This window comes from Tricharina praecox (assembly GCF_024521635.1).
Source record: "Tricharina praecox strain CBS 144465 chromosome Unknown BZA05scaffold_10, whole genome shotgun sequence".
NCBI lineage: Eukaryota > Fungi > Ascomycota > Pezizomycetes > Pezizales > Pyronemataceae > Tricharina > Tricharina praecox.
Window position 1 is genome coordinate 206,942 of NW_026250412.1, and position 13,756 is coordinate 220,697.

General features: G+C 53.8%; 5 protein-coding genes across 5 annotated transcripts; 1 reads left to right on the forward strand and 4 right to left on the reverse strand.

Moving 5' to 3' along the window:
• The first annotated feature begins 441 nt into the window (after positions 1-441).
• BZA05DRAFT_26053 (uncharacterized protein) lies at positions 442-2,125 on the forward strand. The gene is made up of 5 exons (XM_051480122.1): positions 442-581; positions 720-738; positions 882-1,061; positions 1,124-1,274; positions 1,358-2,125. Exons 1-5 carry the CDS (start codon positions 558-560, stop codon positions 1,998-2,000), a joined length of 1,017 nt encoding a protein of 338 aa, XP_051339937.1. The 5' UTR covers positions 442-557; the 3' UTR covers positions 2,001-2,125.
• A 725-nt stretch (positions 2,126-2,850) lies between these two features.
• On the reverse strand, positions 2,851-5,114 carry BZA05DRAFT_26057 (MBOAT, membrane-bound O-acyltransferase family-domain-containing protein). Its single transcript, XM_051480125.1, has 7 exons — positions 4,775-5,114; positions 4,260-4,718; positions 4,155-4,203; positions 3,755-4,093; positions 3,580-3,694; positions 3,112-3,509; positions 2,851-3,034 (listed from the first exon to the last, which is right to left on the reverse strand). Exons 1-7 carry the CDS (start codon positions 4,960-4,962, stop codon positions 3,008-3,010), a joined length of 1,575 nt encoding a protein of 524 aa, XP_051339938.1. The 5' UTR covers positions 4,963-5,114; the 3' UTR covers positions 2,851-3,007.
• A 2,039-nt stretch (positions 5,115-7,153) lies between these two features.
• BZA05DRAFT_26085 (rab-GTPase-TBC domain-containing protein) lies at positions 7,154-9,720 on the reverse strand. The gene is made up of 6 exons (XM_051480128.1): positions 9,637-9,720; positions 9,447-9,564; positions 9,232-9,393; positions 8,650-9,167; positions 8,451-8,593; positions 7,154-8,391 (listed from the first exon to the last, which is right to left on the reverse strand). The coding sequence occupies exons 1-6, from the start codon at positions 9,657-9,659 to the stop codon at positions 7,325-7,327; spliced, it is 2,031 nt and encodes a 676-aa protein (XP_051339939.1). The 5' UTR covers positions 9,660-9,720; the 3' UTR covers positions 7,154-7,324.
• Positions 9,721-9,817: 97 nt separating this feature from the next.
• On the reverse strand, positions 9,818-12,884 carry BZA05DRAFT_395720 (armadillo-type protein). Its single transcript, XM_051483468.1, has 10 exons — positions 12,577-12,884; positions 12,448-12,521; positions 12,231-12,336; positions 12,022-12,173; positions 11,441-11,932; positions 11,247-11,361; positions 11,047-11,191; positions 10,886-10,986; positions 10,495-10,832; positions 9,818-10,440 (listed from the first exon to the last, which is right to left on the reverse strand). The coding sequence occupies exons 2-10, from the start codon at positions 12,508-12,510 to the stop codon at positions 10,105-10,107; spliced, it is 1,848 nt and encodes a 615-aa protein (XP_051339940.1). The 5' UTR covers positions 12,511-12,521; positions 12,577-12,884; the 3' UTR covers positions 9,818-10,104.
• On the reverse strand, positions 12,443-13,500 carry BZA05DRAFT_26157 (uncharacterized protein). The gene is made up of 2 exons (XM_051480134.1): positions 12,577-13,500; positions 12,443-12,513 (listed from the first exon to the last, which is right to left on the reverse strand). Exon 1 carries the CDS (start codon positions 13,274-13,276, stop codon positions 12,662-12,664), a length of 615 nt encoding a protein of 204 aa, XP_051339941.1. The 5' UTR covers positions 13,277-13,500; the 3' UTR covers positions 12,443-12,513; positions 12,577-12,661.
• Positions 13,501-13,756: the final 256 nt, after the last annotated feature.

A 13,756-nucleotide genomic window follows, 5' to 3' on the forward strand; every position in this document is an offset into this window, starting at 1 on the left:
CTCGCTCGCACAACCCTCTGCCTGCGGCGGTGTCGCGGTGAGGTGTGGCCCGCGAGCCTGCCCAACCGTCGCCAGCCACACGGACACGAAACGAGCGAATGCGGCTGAACACGCAACCCCCACCCCGCCGCTGTTTGCATTCTAATTATATTGGTTCCAAGTTCAGACCGCACCTTCTCCCTATGCAGCCCTAGCCCTAATCACCAGCAGTCTTGCCCCGCCCACAGCTGCTGCAACGTCCAAGTGATCTCATGCCAAGCTTCCACCAGTTCCAGCCAATCAGTGCTCGGAATTCCGCCTGCACGTTGTGAAAGAGAAAAATAGTGCGGTGTTTCCCCTCCTCCCTCGGACTCGGATCTTCGTTAATTCCACAAACTTTTGGCTGGCTGAAGTTGCTTGCTGTTGTCCACTGCCAGCGATAACTCAGATCCCCACACCAATCCAAACTACAACCACACCCCCCTCCCCTCCGACCTCATCCGTCCTCCACCTCCCATCTACCATCCCCCCCACCCACATATCGAAAAAGTTCAGTGACTAGGAGAGAGCAGGCAAACATGTCTGTCTCTGTGGCGTCCAAGGTTCGTCCGAATAATTTGTCGCCCAGCACCTAGCGGGCAAGTTTGCTCGCTGTTGATGCTACGGCTGCTCCGTCTCGTGCTGGGACGATACGACTTTCATTCTTCCAACGGCTACTGACTCGTTTGCTCTCGCTGCAGAATCCCTACGATGCTCTCGGTACGTCCGTCCACAGTCCCCCCATCCGTCATGCCCCACTCGACACTTCTACGTCGCTCGCAGACGGATGAGCATTGCATGAACCGACCTCGTTTGTACACTGCAATTGCAATGCGCTAATACGCCTTCTCTCCGGTCATCAGGCAACGACCTCCCTGAGGACGAGCTGCCCAGCAAGGCCCCCAGGCAGGTAGTCAAGAATGTGACGACCTCCAAGAAGCGGGACGAGAAGCCTGCTCCTGAGGCCGCTGCCGCCCCCGCTGGTGGTAACGCCCGTGGTGGTCGTCGTGGTGGTCGTGGAGGCTTCACCGGCAACGATGCGGGTGAGTCGATTCGGATATGGCACCGCCTTGGATGATTACGGCTTCTGACTGTTTGTTTGCAGCTTTCCGTGACAGCGATGCTGGTCGCGATAGAAACCGTACCAAGACCGCTGACGGCGCCGCTGACGCTTTCAACTCCCGCGGTGGTGCCCCACGTCGTGGTGGTGCCCGCCGTGGCCGTGAATTCGACCGTCACAGTGGAACTGGAAGGGAGTACGGCTCCCCCTACCCCTCATCTCACCTCGAGTGATGACGTCACATGACGATTAGGTTTCTGTGAAGCTAACCGTTCGCAGCGAGCACGAGAAGCAGGCTGAGCACGGCTGGGGCGCCAACAAGGGTGAGAGCGAATGGAACGACGAGCTCGCCGGACAGGAGCTCGCCCAGAAGGACGCCGCCGGTGCCGACCCCGCCGACCCTAACGCCGTCACCGCCGATGCCGATGCCGAGGCTGCCGCCGCCGCCGAGGAGGAGGAGAAGACAAAGACCTACGACGAGTACCTTGCCGAGCTCGCCGCGCGCCAGGCCAACCTCGGCCCCCCCGCCGCCGTTCGCCGCCCGAACGAGGGAACCCGCGAGGACAAGAAGTGGGCCACCGCCAAGCCCCTCGAGAAGGAGGCTGGAGAGGACTACTTCGCCGGAGACGCCAAGGACAAGACCCGCACGAGGGAACGCAAGACCAAGAACCTCCTCGACATCGAGCCCCGATTCGTCGAACCTAATCAGCAGCGCCGTGGCGGAGGAGGAGAGCGTGGACGTGGCGGACGTGGACGGGGTGACCGAGGCCGTGGCGACGGTGCCCCACGAGGCAACCGTGGCGACCGTGGTGGCGACCGCAACGACCGCGGCCCTCCCCGCAATGCCTACCAGGGTGGCAGGCCCGCCGGCGGCAACGTCAACGTCCAGGACGAGTCCGCATTCCCTGCCCTCGGTGCCTAGAGGGGAACCGGCCCAACCGCCCCCCTACCCACTTCTCGATACAAGAAAACAGACTTCAGCAGAGAGTGTTTTTTGCTAAACAGGACCATCATTACATTCTTTTTGCTGTTGTCACTTTCTTGTTCTTGAATAATTTTCTGTCGTACTTTTTTTTTTACTGGCAGGTGAAAAAAAGTCCAAAAAATGGATGGAAATAAAAAAAATTCATTGTGTTCTCAATTTCTTCTCTTCCTGGTTCTTAACTGTCTCATCATTTTTTCCATCCGTGTAGTATAGTAGTCATCAACAAGTCAAACTTCAAACAAACAACCATATGGTGGGGACATTCGAGATGATGAAATGAGATTGAAAAAATAAGGCTGCAGATGTGCTGGAGATGATGAGATGGTATGATGGTGGTCCGCTCTCTTTCTTTGGAGTCTGGGTTTTTTTTTCGGTTTCGTTTTTCTCTCTTCTCTTTCGTTTTCTTTGCAGGCCAATCCAATATGACTTTGGGTATAAATCTCCGGTAGATACTCCACTCCGGCCTGATGAGAGAGGGAGAGAGAAAGGGGAAAGAGAGGACATCACTGTATTCACCAGGCAGACTATTTTGAGCACAACCCCGCCCCGACCTCTTGAGTCTTTCCTGCCAGCCAGCCAGCTCCACGCAAGAGTCAACGGTCAATCCTTTGGATGAGTCGGAAGTATGCATACTCAAGAACAATGGATGAAACTCTACTCGACAAAGCTGGTATAAAGATGTAGTTTAAATACGAAATATGTTTCCGAAGCAAAAGGTAAAGGAAAGGAAAGGAAAAAGGGGATCTCAAACAGCAAGCAAACCAAGAAACCAAAAACCACAAAATAAGTCCGGGCTCCACGCCCACGCCAAAAAAAAGAACCAAAGAACCAAACCAAAAACCAAAAGGGTAAATCTAATGCTACAGGGGGGGCTCAATATATGCTAGCTATATGATGGTACAAATGTCAAGGAAAGTTGAGAAGAAGGAAAGGCAGGCGGGGCTTCAGAGGAGTACATATAATGCACTGATCTATCGGTGCGTTAGTAATTGCATTGATCCATCGGTTTCGGAGGGAGGGCAGGGAGGGTGGGGAAGTGTAAGCATACCATAGCCAACCCATAAATCATCGAGCACCAGAACATAATATTATTGAAGGTGCGCCTCTTCTTGAGCCACGGCGTTCTCTGCACGGCAATGATGGGCAGCTGCAGCATCTGGCAGGCAAAGCCGTAACCACGGAGCTTCTGGGTGATGCAGAACATCACCAGTTCATGGGCGAGCGCGGAAATGAGGAATGTGACGAACATGGCGAGGGGACGCGACATGTGCGCACGGCTGACACCGTAGACGTGGCGTTGCAGGAAACGGTGCACGGGAATGTTCCATTCGCGCGAAAACTCGAGCCAGTCCGTGCTGTTCCACCAGTCGGAATAAAAGTGGCGGTCGGCGAAACAGGTGATTTCCGCAAAGGCGCCGAGAACGTATTCGAAGATTACGAGGAAAACTAGCGGATGATCAGTATCTCACGCATACCGTTGATCTGCAGGGCGGCGGCGGGGTAAAAGGCTACGTACCAAGGAGGAAGGTCACCATGAACGGGAAGAGAAGCATGCTAATGCTCTCCATAAGGATAACAACCGTCTCGAAGGCCGTCCGCGCATTCTCAAGGTGCGCAGATGCTTCATTCATCTACGTACGCATCGTCAATACCACTCTGATCCTCCTCCTCATTCGGCCGTGAGAACATACCACAGGGAGGATAAACTCCTCGCTGACGACAGTCAGAAGAAATATGCATCCAAAGATGGCGGCGGCCTTTTCGGCGACTTTGCCCCAGCGAATACCTTCAGTCCTGGGATAAGACAACTCGTAGCACAGCGTAGGACATAGCATGAAATCCACAAAGTTGTGCAGTGTCAGGTTCTCCGGGTACGTGACTCTCCCCGACGGACTGGTAAGCTCGAAAGCGAGTGCATCCCGCAGCTCCGCGGTTTTCTCGGACTCGGTCTCGACTGGCGAGGAGTCCATTGCGCGCAGCTTCTTGAAGCATTCTGAGAGGTGACCGCAGTAGAAGGAGTAGGAGTGGATCTGACAGCGGGGTATATTAGCAACAGTAATGGGCAGGCGAGCAGTGAGAGAGAAGCGGTACCTTCATCAGCAGCGTGAGAGCGTGCAGTGTGAAAAATACTTGGTGTGTCCTGTACATTCCGCAGGTTAGCACTACCCAACGCCACCGCAGAGGGGGCGCGCATACCATTGCCATTGCAGAAAGAACGGCGTATACACCCAAACAGCCAACCAGATGGCCTGAAGCACATGTTGTAGATACGACCCCCAAACCCCCCAGCTCACCGTACCCCTCATGACGGCTTTCTGCAGCGGCAGACAGAACGCCACACTCAACGCCATCAACAGCTCTGCCGCGCCGAGCTCCATCGGTGTATTGACAAACAGCGAGAAGATGCTTGTGCGCAGCACCTTCCCGGTATCCTTCAGGTTCCGCAGGGCAGTAGTGAGCACCATTATGAACAGCCCGATCCAGAACAGCGTGAAGAATCCTCGGAAGTCGTGGTGCTGCGACTGAGAGTCGAAGTGCGACACGCGGCTTTCGTACGTGACCGTGGGGAAGATCCGTTTTCTTCGGATGTGTCGGGCATGGCTGATCGAGACCAGCGACGGCGGTGCGTCTTCAGGGAGCGGTGTCGCTGTTCCACTGTCGAAGCAATCCGTCAATCCCCCCGTCCGCCAGCACGCACGCGTGGGACTCACCTAGACAGTATTGAGGAGTCGCTCGAGTTCCTCTTGAGATCCGGACGGAGCAATCCATTGCCGTTGGTATTACCATTGCCACTGTCATTGCTACTGCCATTGCTTCTATCCGTCACCTTCTCCCTCCTCTCACGCATTTCCCCATCGCCACCAGCCGTATGTATCGCTGTCGAAGTAGTTGTTGCCATCTCAGATGCCGTTGTGGTTGCTCGTATGAATAGGAGAAGAAGTCGTTGTCGCGCGAAGCATCGAGAGGAGTAAAGTAACTCTGGAGCTGAAGTACCGGTTCAAAATTAGAGCTCAGCAGGGAAGCGGGTTTCGGGCACTAAGTACTTTTAGATTACTCCTGTGTGCGCCAGCATTGCAATCCCTGCCTCCGGTCATGGTGCAGCTCGGTACCTGCACTGCACTTCATTCTGCCTGTAGCTTACGTCAAGATGCGTACGACAAGCCCGTAGCTGGGGATGCAAAACAGGTATCGCAGTATGTAGATGGTCCAGAATGGTGTGGAAATAGTTATGCGGCCAGAGAGCTCTCCATGAAACCCTCCTTACTCCATGACAGGAGAGAGGTGCATTACAGAGTAGGGATATGACCCCCCCACAGTCGCGGCCTGAGAGCAGTGTCCGAGCCCGAGATTATTACACGATGTATTCATAGAAACTGCGGAGGCGAGGGCACTTCCGAGCCGTGCGCTCACGTGATACGGGCTCGGGGCCCAGTTTCTCGGCTGGCCGAAAATAGACGAGTGATGTATGATGAAGTGAAGCATTTCTCTGCGATCAACGATCTGCTGGGAGATCATCCTGAAGGATGGTGGACTGCGTCACAATGTATAGGTGCACTGCGATATCTGGGCGTGAGCTGATGGGACATCACAGCCGCCAGAAATCTTCGATTCGTGTCCGAATTCCTCCGTCACTGAAGGCCACCTAACGTGTCGAGATTTTGACCTACCAACCGCAATGCATTCAAATTAGAGCACAATAAGAAGAGCACTGTAGTTGGGTATGAAGACAGAGCAAAAATATGTCGGTGGGTGCAAGGAAATGGCGTGGCAAGGGTGTCGAGTACTAAGCGACATGCAATATGACTCGACTTATCAAAGACGGACAATTAATTAGGTGGAGATAATACTTGGAGAAAGAGAAGGCCGATTCCAAGATGATACGAGCTTGTGGACCAAAGCACAGCCTGACACAAAACTCATATTATCAACATACGCACAGTGCCCAACCGGGCATTGAATAGGTAATATGAGGCGCCATCATCCCTATGACGACAACGGCGGTCACCCACCTCCCATGGAGGAGAGAGAACCAAAAGTTTGCATAGTTGATACTATCTTCGTTGAACAAATCAAGTCATTAAAAACAGGTTTCAAAGCCTTCCCGGAGGCTATTGAGTCCGGGTATGTATGATACGAGTCGTCTTCGTTCTTTTTAGGCTTTTCTAACCTGGTGGATGCTGCGGTAGGTTCTATCTCAGTGAAAAGGCTGGGAGTCTCCAGATCAGCGAGTACCTCACGAAGACTGCTGCCACATAGCACCGCACCTCCAACTCCCTATCAACGGTACCAGTACTTCTAAGACTGCTGGTGCTGCGAACGTCCTCGCCGAGTGATCGCCGTGTCTCTCCCAGCAGCTACATCATGGGATTTAGGATGCTATGGACCATGTCTATGGCCTGGCACAATCCCTTGAGGGTTCCATCGCTTCCTCAAATGCCCTTCGAAAACCAACCTACCTATTCGGCTTTCCCCCGCTTCTCCGGTAGGTATTTCGCCTGCTTCCCCCCTTCTCTTCAGATTTTAAAACGTGACTCGCTGACTACCTAGTTGAAACAGCAGCCTGCCTGCCTAGGTCTCCGACTTCCTAATCTTAAAAGTTGAATAGTATCTACATGTTGGGGTACACATCGTGGAGCTTGGGCAAGCTTCTAAACCGATCCCTTATGTATAACATAGAATACTTACACCGTCTGCCACGATCTACAAGTTGACAAGATTCGAATTTCGGTATGGAGGCTATGACGGGCTATGGCAGGCTTTGGCAGGCTTTGGCACTTCGGTTCCAACTTCACAAGGCTGAACGTGGGCACTGGGCAAGGCGTAGAAAGGGTTACCTACCTACATAGCATCGATACCTTCTTCGCCCTCTAGGTTTCGTCAGTGTTGCCTTGACCAAGTTCCGCCCAGGGGGCCGAGGCTGATCCGTCACTTGAGCAGGTAAATATTTTTTTCGTTCCATCATTCTGTATTCGACCCCGTGCCTTCATGATAGTACTTGTAAATTTACACTTAGATACCTAGATACGAGTGACGGCTTGTGGTGGAGTCTTTCTGGCTCTGAAGGCTCACGAGGGTTTCAAGATCTACAGGCTAGAGTAACTATGGTTTAATTCATTTGTCTACAATTCACAACCGCGCCAATTTAACGACAGGAGCGCAAGAAGCAGAAAAAGAAGAAAAAGAGCGTTGCATGCGGGTATAACGAAAGACCTCCAGACCTCCCACACCAACCTCCCGAGTCCCGATTACCCCCAACTGCCTTAGCCCTTCCTAAAATCCCTTAAATCGAATGCTGTATCGCCCTGTTCATTCTGCAGCCCGAGCCCATCTTCCGCAGCCTTCAGCTTCCCCTTCTTCGGCTCCATCTGCTTCTCTACGACAGGCGCACTCTTTCCGCCCTGCGCGGCCACAAAGCCGCTACGATGCTTCGAGATCGGCTCGTCGCCAAGCATCCACGCAAAGCTGCTCTGCGCCAGCGTCACCCGCGGCCGCTGCGCGAGAGAGATGAAGTCCGGGTCCGAGTTGTTTTTGAACGAGGTCTTGACGAAGGAGCCCGGTGGGGAGGTGGGGGAGCGCCGGGGACGCGGCGAGGATGTGGTGGTGGTGGCGGTGGTGGTGGAAGTGGTGGAAGTGGTGGGTTTGGTGGAGGCGGAGGGCCGCCGGGTTTTGGCCGCGACGGGGGAGGTGGCCGTGGGAGTGGACGGTGAAACAAGAAGGTCTTTGTCTAGTGGTCGGGAGTCGTCGAGTAAACACTCCTTGACATGTGTGATCCGCCGGAAGGCATCGTCGCTCTCCTTCTGGCCGATACTTTCGGTCTGTAGCACGCCTAAACTGGTGTCCAAAATACGTGCGAGCTGCCTTCTCCGCTCCTCCTCCTTCTGCAGTCGGCTGGTAAGTTCCCGGTTGCGCCGCTCCAGCTCCTCCTCCTTCGTATTCGGCAGAGGCTTAGGTTGATATCCCTGAACGTTCTTCTTGACCTCTACGACCGCCTCGCGAACAGCGCGGTTGACCCCCCATTTCTCGCTGCGATCCAGGACGTTCTTCGCGACATCTTGAACAATGCTCTCAATTTGTGCGGTTTGGAAGAGTGGGAGGTTGGAGGGGCTCAATGTCCGGCGTGTGGGAGGCTTTTGCGTAGATGGCCGTGGCTGCCGGGCTTCGGGTGCCCGCTTGGAGTACTTCGTAATGATATATTTCCCGCCGCCTGTGGAGAGATTGTCGCGGAGATACTTTGCGTCTTCGACAAAAGAGACAGGCCCGTACGGTGCCGACGGGGATGGATAACGTAGGAGGAGCGTCAGCGCAGTGGAATAGTCCGCCTTCACAACTGTAATCATCTGCCTCTCAGCGATGCAATCACATCAAGCTCAATTCGAGGGAACCTACGTTTCCACCGAATCCGAAGGAGCATCGAGACACAGATCAAATCGACGAGATGAAGATCTGGATCTTCTGCAAAGATAACGTCCCACACTGTGAGCAGCTCCTCGAACGGGAACTCCCTTCCGAACAGCAACCTGATCCAACGACTGCCAAAGAGAGTCAGCCAGTCCCCCGATGGAAGGGGGGAGAGGAAAGTACTGACATCAAAAACACCTGCGGCAGCACATCCAACTCCTTCAGACGCTCCGCCAACTCCGGATCCGCGGTCATTAGTAGCGTCTCATGAATATGTTTACTCTTCATGACGATGGGCGAATTAACGATAGACCCGCCCCTCCTGCCGGGCTCGCCCTCACCGAGCTCATACCACTGTTTCGCAGCGCGCATCACGCACTGAAAGAGCGAAAACGCATCGTGGTCGATAAACCTGGCATCGAGCGCCTCCAGCATGATTTCGTCCCCCTCCTCCACCACCACCTCCTCATCACTGGGCGTGATCGCATCGCACGCCACAACCCAATACATGACGGCGGCGAGCTCGTGGAAGCCCTGCCGATAGCTCACGTCCTGGTTAAGCTTGCAGTAGATAAACAGGATCTCGAGCAGCGAGTTCTGCACGTGAGGTTCCCGGAAGAAAGTGTTCTCGGGCATGCACCGCTCCACGTCCTGCAGGATCTCTTGCCGCAACTCTTCATCCCGCCTGTACATCTCGTACGGGTTCTGCCCCCCCCCCTACGAGTCAGACGAAAGCGAGAGTAAGACGGACGGACGAGGGGACACGCACCGACTCGTCTTCGGCTAGAGGATCTACATCCGGCACTTCAAAGAGTGACTCGTCTTCGAAGTTCCGCAAGTGGTGGGAATGTAGCTCGGCGTACGCCTTGCGTTCGGAGCGGAGCGTGGTAATCCAGGTTTCGGGGGCGAGGTCCGGGTACAGTAGGAATATCTGCGTAAAACTTAGTAGCCCACTCGCAATACAAGAGGATCGAGGTGTAGTACCCTCCAGCAAATCGACCGTAACCCAGCTTCACAGGGACTATCGCCGTCTCGCTGGGCGGTGCCATCCTTCAGCGAGGCCGCGGAGGAGTACTTGGTGAGGATGGTGTTCCATCGTTTGCTGTAGCAGACGGGCCATAAGCTTCAATGAGGGAGAGAGAGAGACGCAAATGCAGGAAGAAGGCGAACTCACCTTGCGTCGGATTTGGAGCGCATCGCAGTCGAGAGATGTTAGGTAACCACCCCACATTCGCTAATGGAGCTGGCGAGACCACGGGCCAAGCATTTGGCTGCCATGGATTAGCGCTGGGCCGGCTGGCGGTTAATAATAGCACAGCAAGTTATTTCTCGAGTGACGACAGGTGCCTCATGCTGCCCTGCCTTTTGTGGGTCGGTGCTTAAAATCAGAACGAAACACAGAAACTACAAATTAAGGCGATGCTTCTACCTTACGTATAGGAAGTACAAACAAAAAAAGCAAGTATGCCCGATCCCATTCCGTCTCCCATCGTATGCGCTGTTCCTCCCTCACCCGTTCACTGCAGGGACAAAACTGGCATCTCATCTTCTGCACATCACAGGATACAAGACATTGACCGATCTGCCTATTCACGATCTATGAAACAAAAGAATCCGCCCCGCTCTCCAGTCTGATGCTCTTTTAGGATGTCTGCATGAAATCTCCCGCATTCACCAACGCCTGCTCCGCATAGAACCGCACATCACGATCTTGATCTGCCCTGAGCTTCTCAAGATTTGGCAGGATTTGCTTCTGTATCAACTCGAGAGCTACAGGACTCGGGCCAGTAGGAATCTCTTCGGGTTTCAGGTTCGTCAGTGTACCCTCGGCCGGTAGCTGTCGGAGGACGCTGATCAAGACGCCGAAGGACTTCGCCACGTTGAACCGGATGTTGGGGATCCGATCATCGATCAGCTGGTTGATCATGGGCAGGATAAACTCCTGGATGACTTCGATGTTGACCGCAGGCGCAAGAGTCTAGATTCATGTGTTAGAGAGTAATGTGTTGTTTGGGGATAATTGCAAACATACAGTAATAGCCGTGCAAGTCGTCATACGGTAGAGGTAGTTTGTCTGGTTACCCATCGCCATGACCTTGGGGATGATGGTCTGTCTGGCCCAATCGACTCCGAACACCTCCGTCAACTTCTTGAGGTTCTGTGTCGCCGCCTCACGGATCGAGAAGACGGTGTCACCGAGCCAGCTCATGCAAAGGTTTCCGAGCTTCTCGTCGAAGAACTCGACACCCAGTTGTTTTGCGAGCAAGGGGATGTACTCGATGATGGCGAGTCGAACGCGCCACTGCTTGTCTTCCGCCAACTGGACAATCGCAGGCAAGAGAGATTGGGACAGGAGTTCGATACCGATCACTGTATAACCGTCAGCATAGTCAGTGATGTTGGGCAAAGAACATATGCCATACCGTCGTTCACGAGCTCCAATTTCGAGATGATGTGCAGGCGGACGTCTGGGAACTCGTCCTTGAGCATCTGGAGGAACATTGGTAGTAGATGGGCAATGGTCCTGCAGGCATCTGCGCGTTAGGATGGTCGCTAAAGGCATTGTGGGAATTGAACAACTGACTCTTCCTTTCCAAGGATAGGTGCGAGACCACTTATCTGGGTTCCCAATGCAGCCCTGACATGCTGAGAGCTGTCGCTCACAAGGTCCTCGACTGCGCTCATGATGTCGTCCAAGAGAGTTTGACGGTCGAGCAGTCCGCAAAACCCTGGGATATCACCAGTCAGCGGAGCTAACAAGCATCATACCCGAATTTGACATACCGGGAATTTGACCGGCAATAGCTGTTCGCACTTCCGCTTCCGAATCTTTGAGAAGCTTAACAAATGCGGGTACGAGATCTCGTCGGACTACTTCATCGCCGACTGCTTTTGCCAACTGCATAATTCCATCGTTAGCCCACCCACTCCCCGAGAGATGCACGGACTAGGACCAGAACTTTGGCCATTGCTGTTACCTTCTCGAACCGATTCGCAACCATGTATCTGACTCTCCAGCTCTTGTCACCGAACAGATTCTTCAAAGTCGTCAAAAGCACCACATGGCTTGAGTGTTGATCCTTGGGGACAACCTCTGCGATGCTAATCAAAACCTCCACCGTCAACAGTCTGACACTGTCCTGGTCGTCCTGTGCTAAGTGTTGGAACAACGGGATCATCTCAGTAACAACGATCTCCGGGGGCATGGCAGCCACGAATTTGGCCAGGTTTGTCGCCGCCTGTCGGCGCACCATCGGGGTGTCGTCATGTACGAGCTGCGAGAACTGCTGTCGCAACCCTTCCTGGAGCGCTGGCGAGGCCTTACGGTAAGGTGCGGTGAACAGTCCGGTCGCAGAGATCTTAGAGGTGAACCAGTCGGCCTTGGACAAACGGATTACGAGGGGAATGAAGAACTCTTCGACTTGGGCGCGGGACAAATCTTCGCAAATCTTGTTGAGAGACTCGACAGCCTGGACAGAACAATGTCAATTTCTTCTCTCTCGTTACTGCTCACAGTGCCCGCCAGCAGAGAATCAAGAAAGATGCAGAGATCACTGACCTTCTCGCGAACGAGCGGCTCCTCGATCGCAGCAAGGTTCTCTAGCGGCGACAGGAGAACATGACCAAACTCGGGACCCCCGACGTATTCCACGAAGTTGCCGAGCTCTTCGCTGAGAGCTGTCAGGACCTCGTCCTCATCCTCCACCGATTCTTTGAGCACCATTAGTACTAGTCCCTGTAGCTATGGGTAAGACCGACGCTGCATACCGTCCAAAAACGGAATCAATTCATCCCTCGTCCTCTCTGCGCCGAGTGCAAGCGCGATGGTTGAGAGACGCTTGATAGCATTGAGACGGAGAAGAACGTCGTCATGCTATCGAGAACAGAACGCAATCAGCCCTCCGTTGCACCATATGTAGCCTTCTTTCGCACCCTGTCCTCGCCCCACCCCTGAACAGAGCATCAAGCCTAGGGGGGTTCCAACCTTTAGTTCATCGATCAAGACGGCTATGGGGTAGAGCTCATCGCTTGAGTTTTGGGCATCCATATTCTGTGGTTCTTCAGCTATGAGCGTAGTTCGAGTATATGTAATAAAGAAGATCCGAGTTCGTACCGACGGAATATGAAATGCGAGGTAGAGATGGTTGGTGTCAATACGCAGCTAGGCCGTTATCGGGGGGAGGGGGGTAGTTGTGGAGCTAGTTATTTGCTTTCAGTACGTGTAAGGAACTCGGGGGCTGAAGGGCATCAGAAGAGGGACCGCAATCCTTTGACACGCTTTCTCTCGAAATGTGTGGGAACGAGAGCAGCATGCAAATGATACGGAGTTGATGACGGTGATGGAGGGGAGGGAAGCAAGGTAGCGGGGATGGTGGTGGGTGATGGCGGGGCAACTGACGCGAACAAGGTGCGACCGACACTGGTATGTAGCCAACGGTACGGGGGGTTGTTATCGAGTTTGATACTTTCGAACGATGATGGCGGGGAGCGGGGGCGGGCGGGCTTCGGCGGAATGGGATAGGCGGGGGAGTTGGAGTGTGGTTTGTGTGAATCTGAGAGTGATGGCAGTGGTAGCGGTAGTAGTGGTAGTTGATAGTAGTTGGAGGATGGTTGGGGTTGGGTTGTGTTGTGAGAGAACAATGCAGGCAAGACTGGGGGGTTGGGTGGTTGGTCTGTTGGTGAGGGGCTCGTTGTTGACGTTGCGGAGACAGAGTGAGCGAGAGAGCATGTTTTCTTCCATCTTGATCTCTTCTCTTTCGATTCCGAAGACAGAGAGATTCGAGCCATAATGGGCGAAGAAGACCCAGACCCATAGAAGTCTTCCCACTCTCCCTCGACCTCTCTTTCTCTCTCTTCGAATACAGGTACCTCCCACGTCTCCCGAGGACTCTAAGTACAATGGCATGTGCCGACCACAAGCACTTTCTCGTCCACTGACCTCTCGCGTGGCCATTCAAGTAGCAATCGGATTGCTTGCTTCGTTACCGTCGATCTACTAGGACCTGTGCTGCTCTAATCTGACATCTTCTATCGGCCCCTCGGAACTGTATGTGGGGTAGAAAGAAAGGCTGTCCGTACCGACACGGCGAGCGAGAGGTCAAGAATGATCAGTGGTGTCTGTCCATAGTTACCTGGACTTGCACAGTTACTCTGCACTAGCAGCGGAAGAGAAATCTTCAGAGCTCCCCTGTCCGTCTCACATCCACGATGTACATATGCCTCTTCTTTGCCAGCAGAGTGGGGAATTCTGGCGGAAGGAACTCAGCAGGACGAGTGAGCGCAGAGATGGGCGC

Excerpts from the sequence above, each read along its gene's own strand:
- BZA05DRAFT_26053 (XM_051480122.1), top strand. The coding sequence starts at position 558 with ATGTCTGTCTCTGTGGCGTCCAAG. Across the intron at positions 1,062-1,123 it reads CTTCACCGGCAACGATGCGG|CTTTCCGTGACAGCGATGCT; the intron begins GTGAGTCGATTC and ends GTTTGTTTGCAG. Across the intron at positions 1,275-1,357 it reads CACAGTGGAACTGGAAGGGA|CGAGCACGAGAAGCAGGCTG; the intron begins GTACGGCTCCCC and ends AACCGTTCGCAG.
- BZA05DRAFT_26057 (XM_051480125.1), bottom strand. The coding sequence starts at position 4,962 with ATGGCAACAACTACTTCGACAGCGATACATACGGCTGGTGGCGATGGG. Across the intron at positions 4,204-4,259 it reads TTCTTTCTGCAATGGCAATG|GACACACCAAGTATTTTTCA; the intron begins GTATGCGCGCCC and ends CGGAATGTACAG. Across the intron at positions 3,695-3,754 it reads AGGAGTTTATCCTCCCTGTG|ATGAATGAAGCATCTGCGCA; the intron begins GTATGTTCTCAC and ends ATGCGTACGTAG.
- BZA05DRAFT_26085 (XM_051480128.1), bottom strand. The coding sequence starts at position 9,659 with ATGCGCTCCAAATCCGACGCAAG. Across the intron at positions 9,394-9,446 it reads TACGGTCGATTTGCTGGAGG|ATATTCCTACTGTACCCGGA; the intron begins GTACTACACCTC and ends AGTTTTACGCAG. Across the intron at positions 9,168-9,231 it reads CTCTAGCCGAAGACGAGTCG|AACCCGTACGAGATGTACAG; the intron begins GTGCGTGTCCCC and ends GGGGGGGGGCAG.
- BZA05DRAFT_395720 (XM_051483468.1), bottom strand. The coding sequence starts at position 12,510 with ATGGATGCCCAAAACTCAAGCGATGAGCTCTACCCCATAGCCGTCTTG. Across the intron at positions 12,337-12,447 it reads TCTTGATCGATGAACTAAAG|CATGACGACGTTCTTCTCCG; the intron begins GTTGGAACCCCC and ends TGTTCTCGATAG. Across the intron at positions 12,174-12,230 it reads ATTGATTCCGTTTTTGGACG|AATCGGTGGAGGATGAGGAC; the intron begins GTATGCAGCGTC and ends TGGTGCTCAAAG.
- BZA05DRAFT_26157 (XM_051480134.1), bottom strand. The coding sequence starts at position 13,276 with ATGGGTCTGGGTCTTCTTCGCCCATTATGGCTCGAATCTCTCTGTCTT.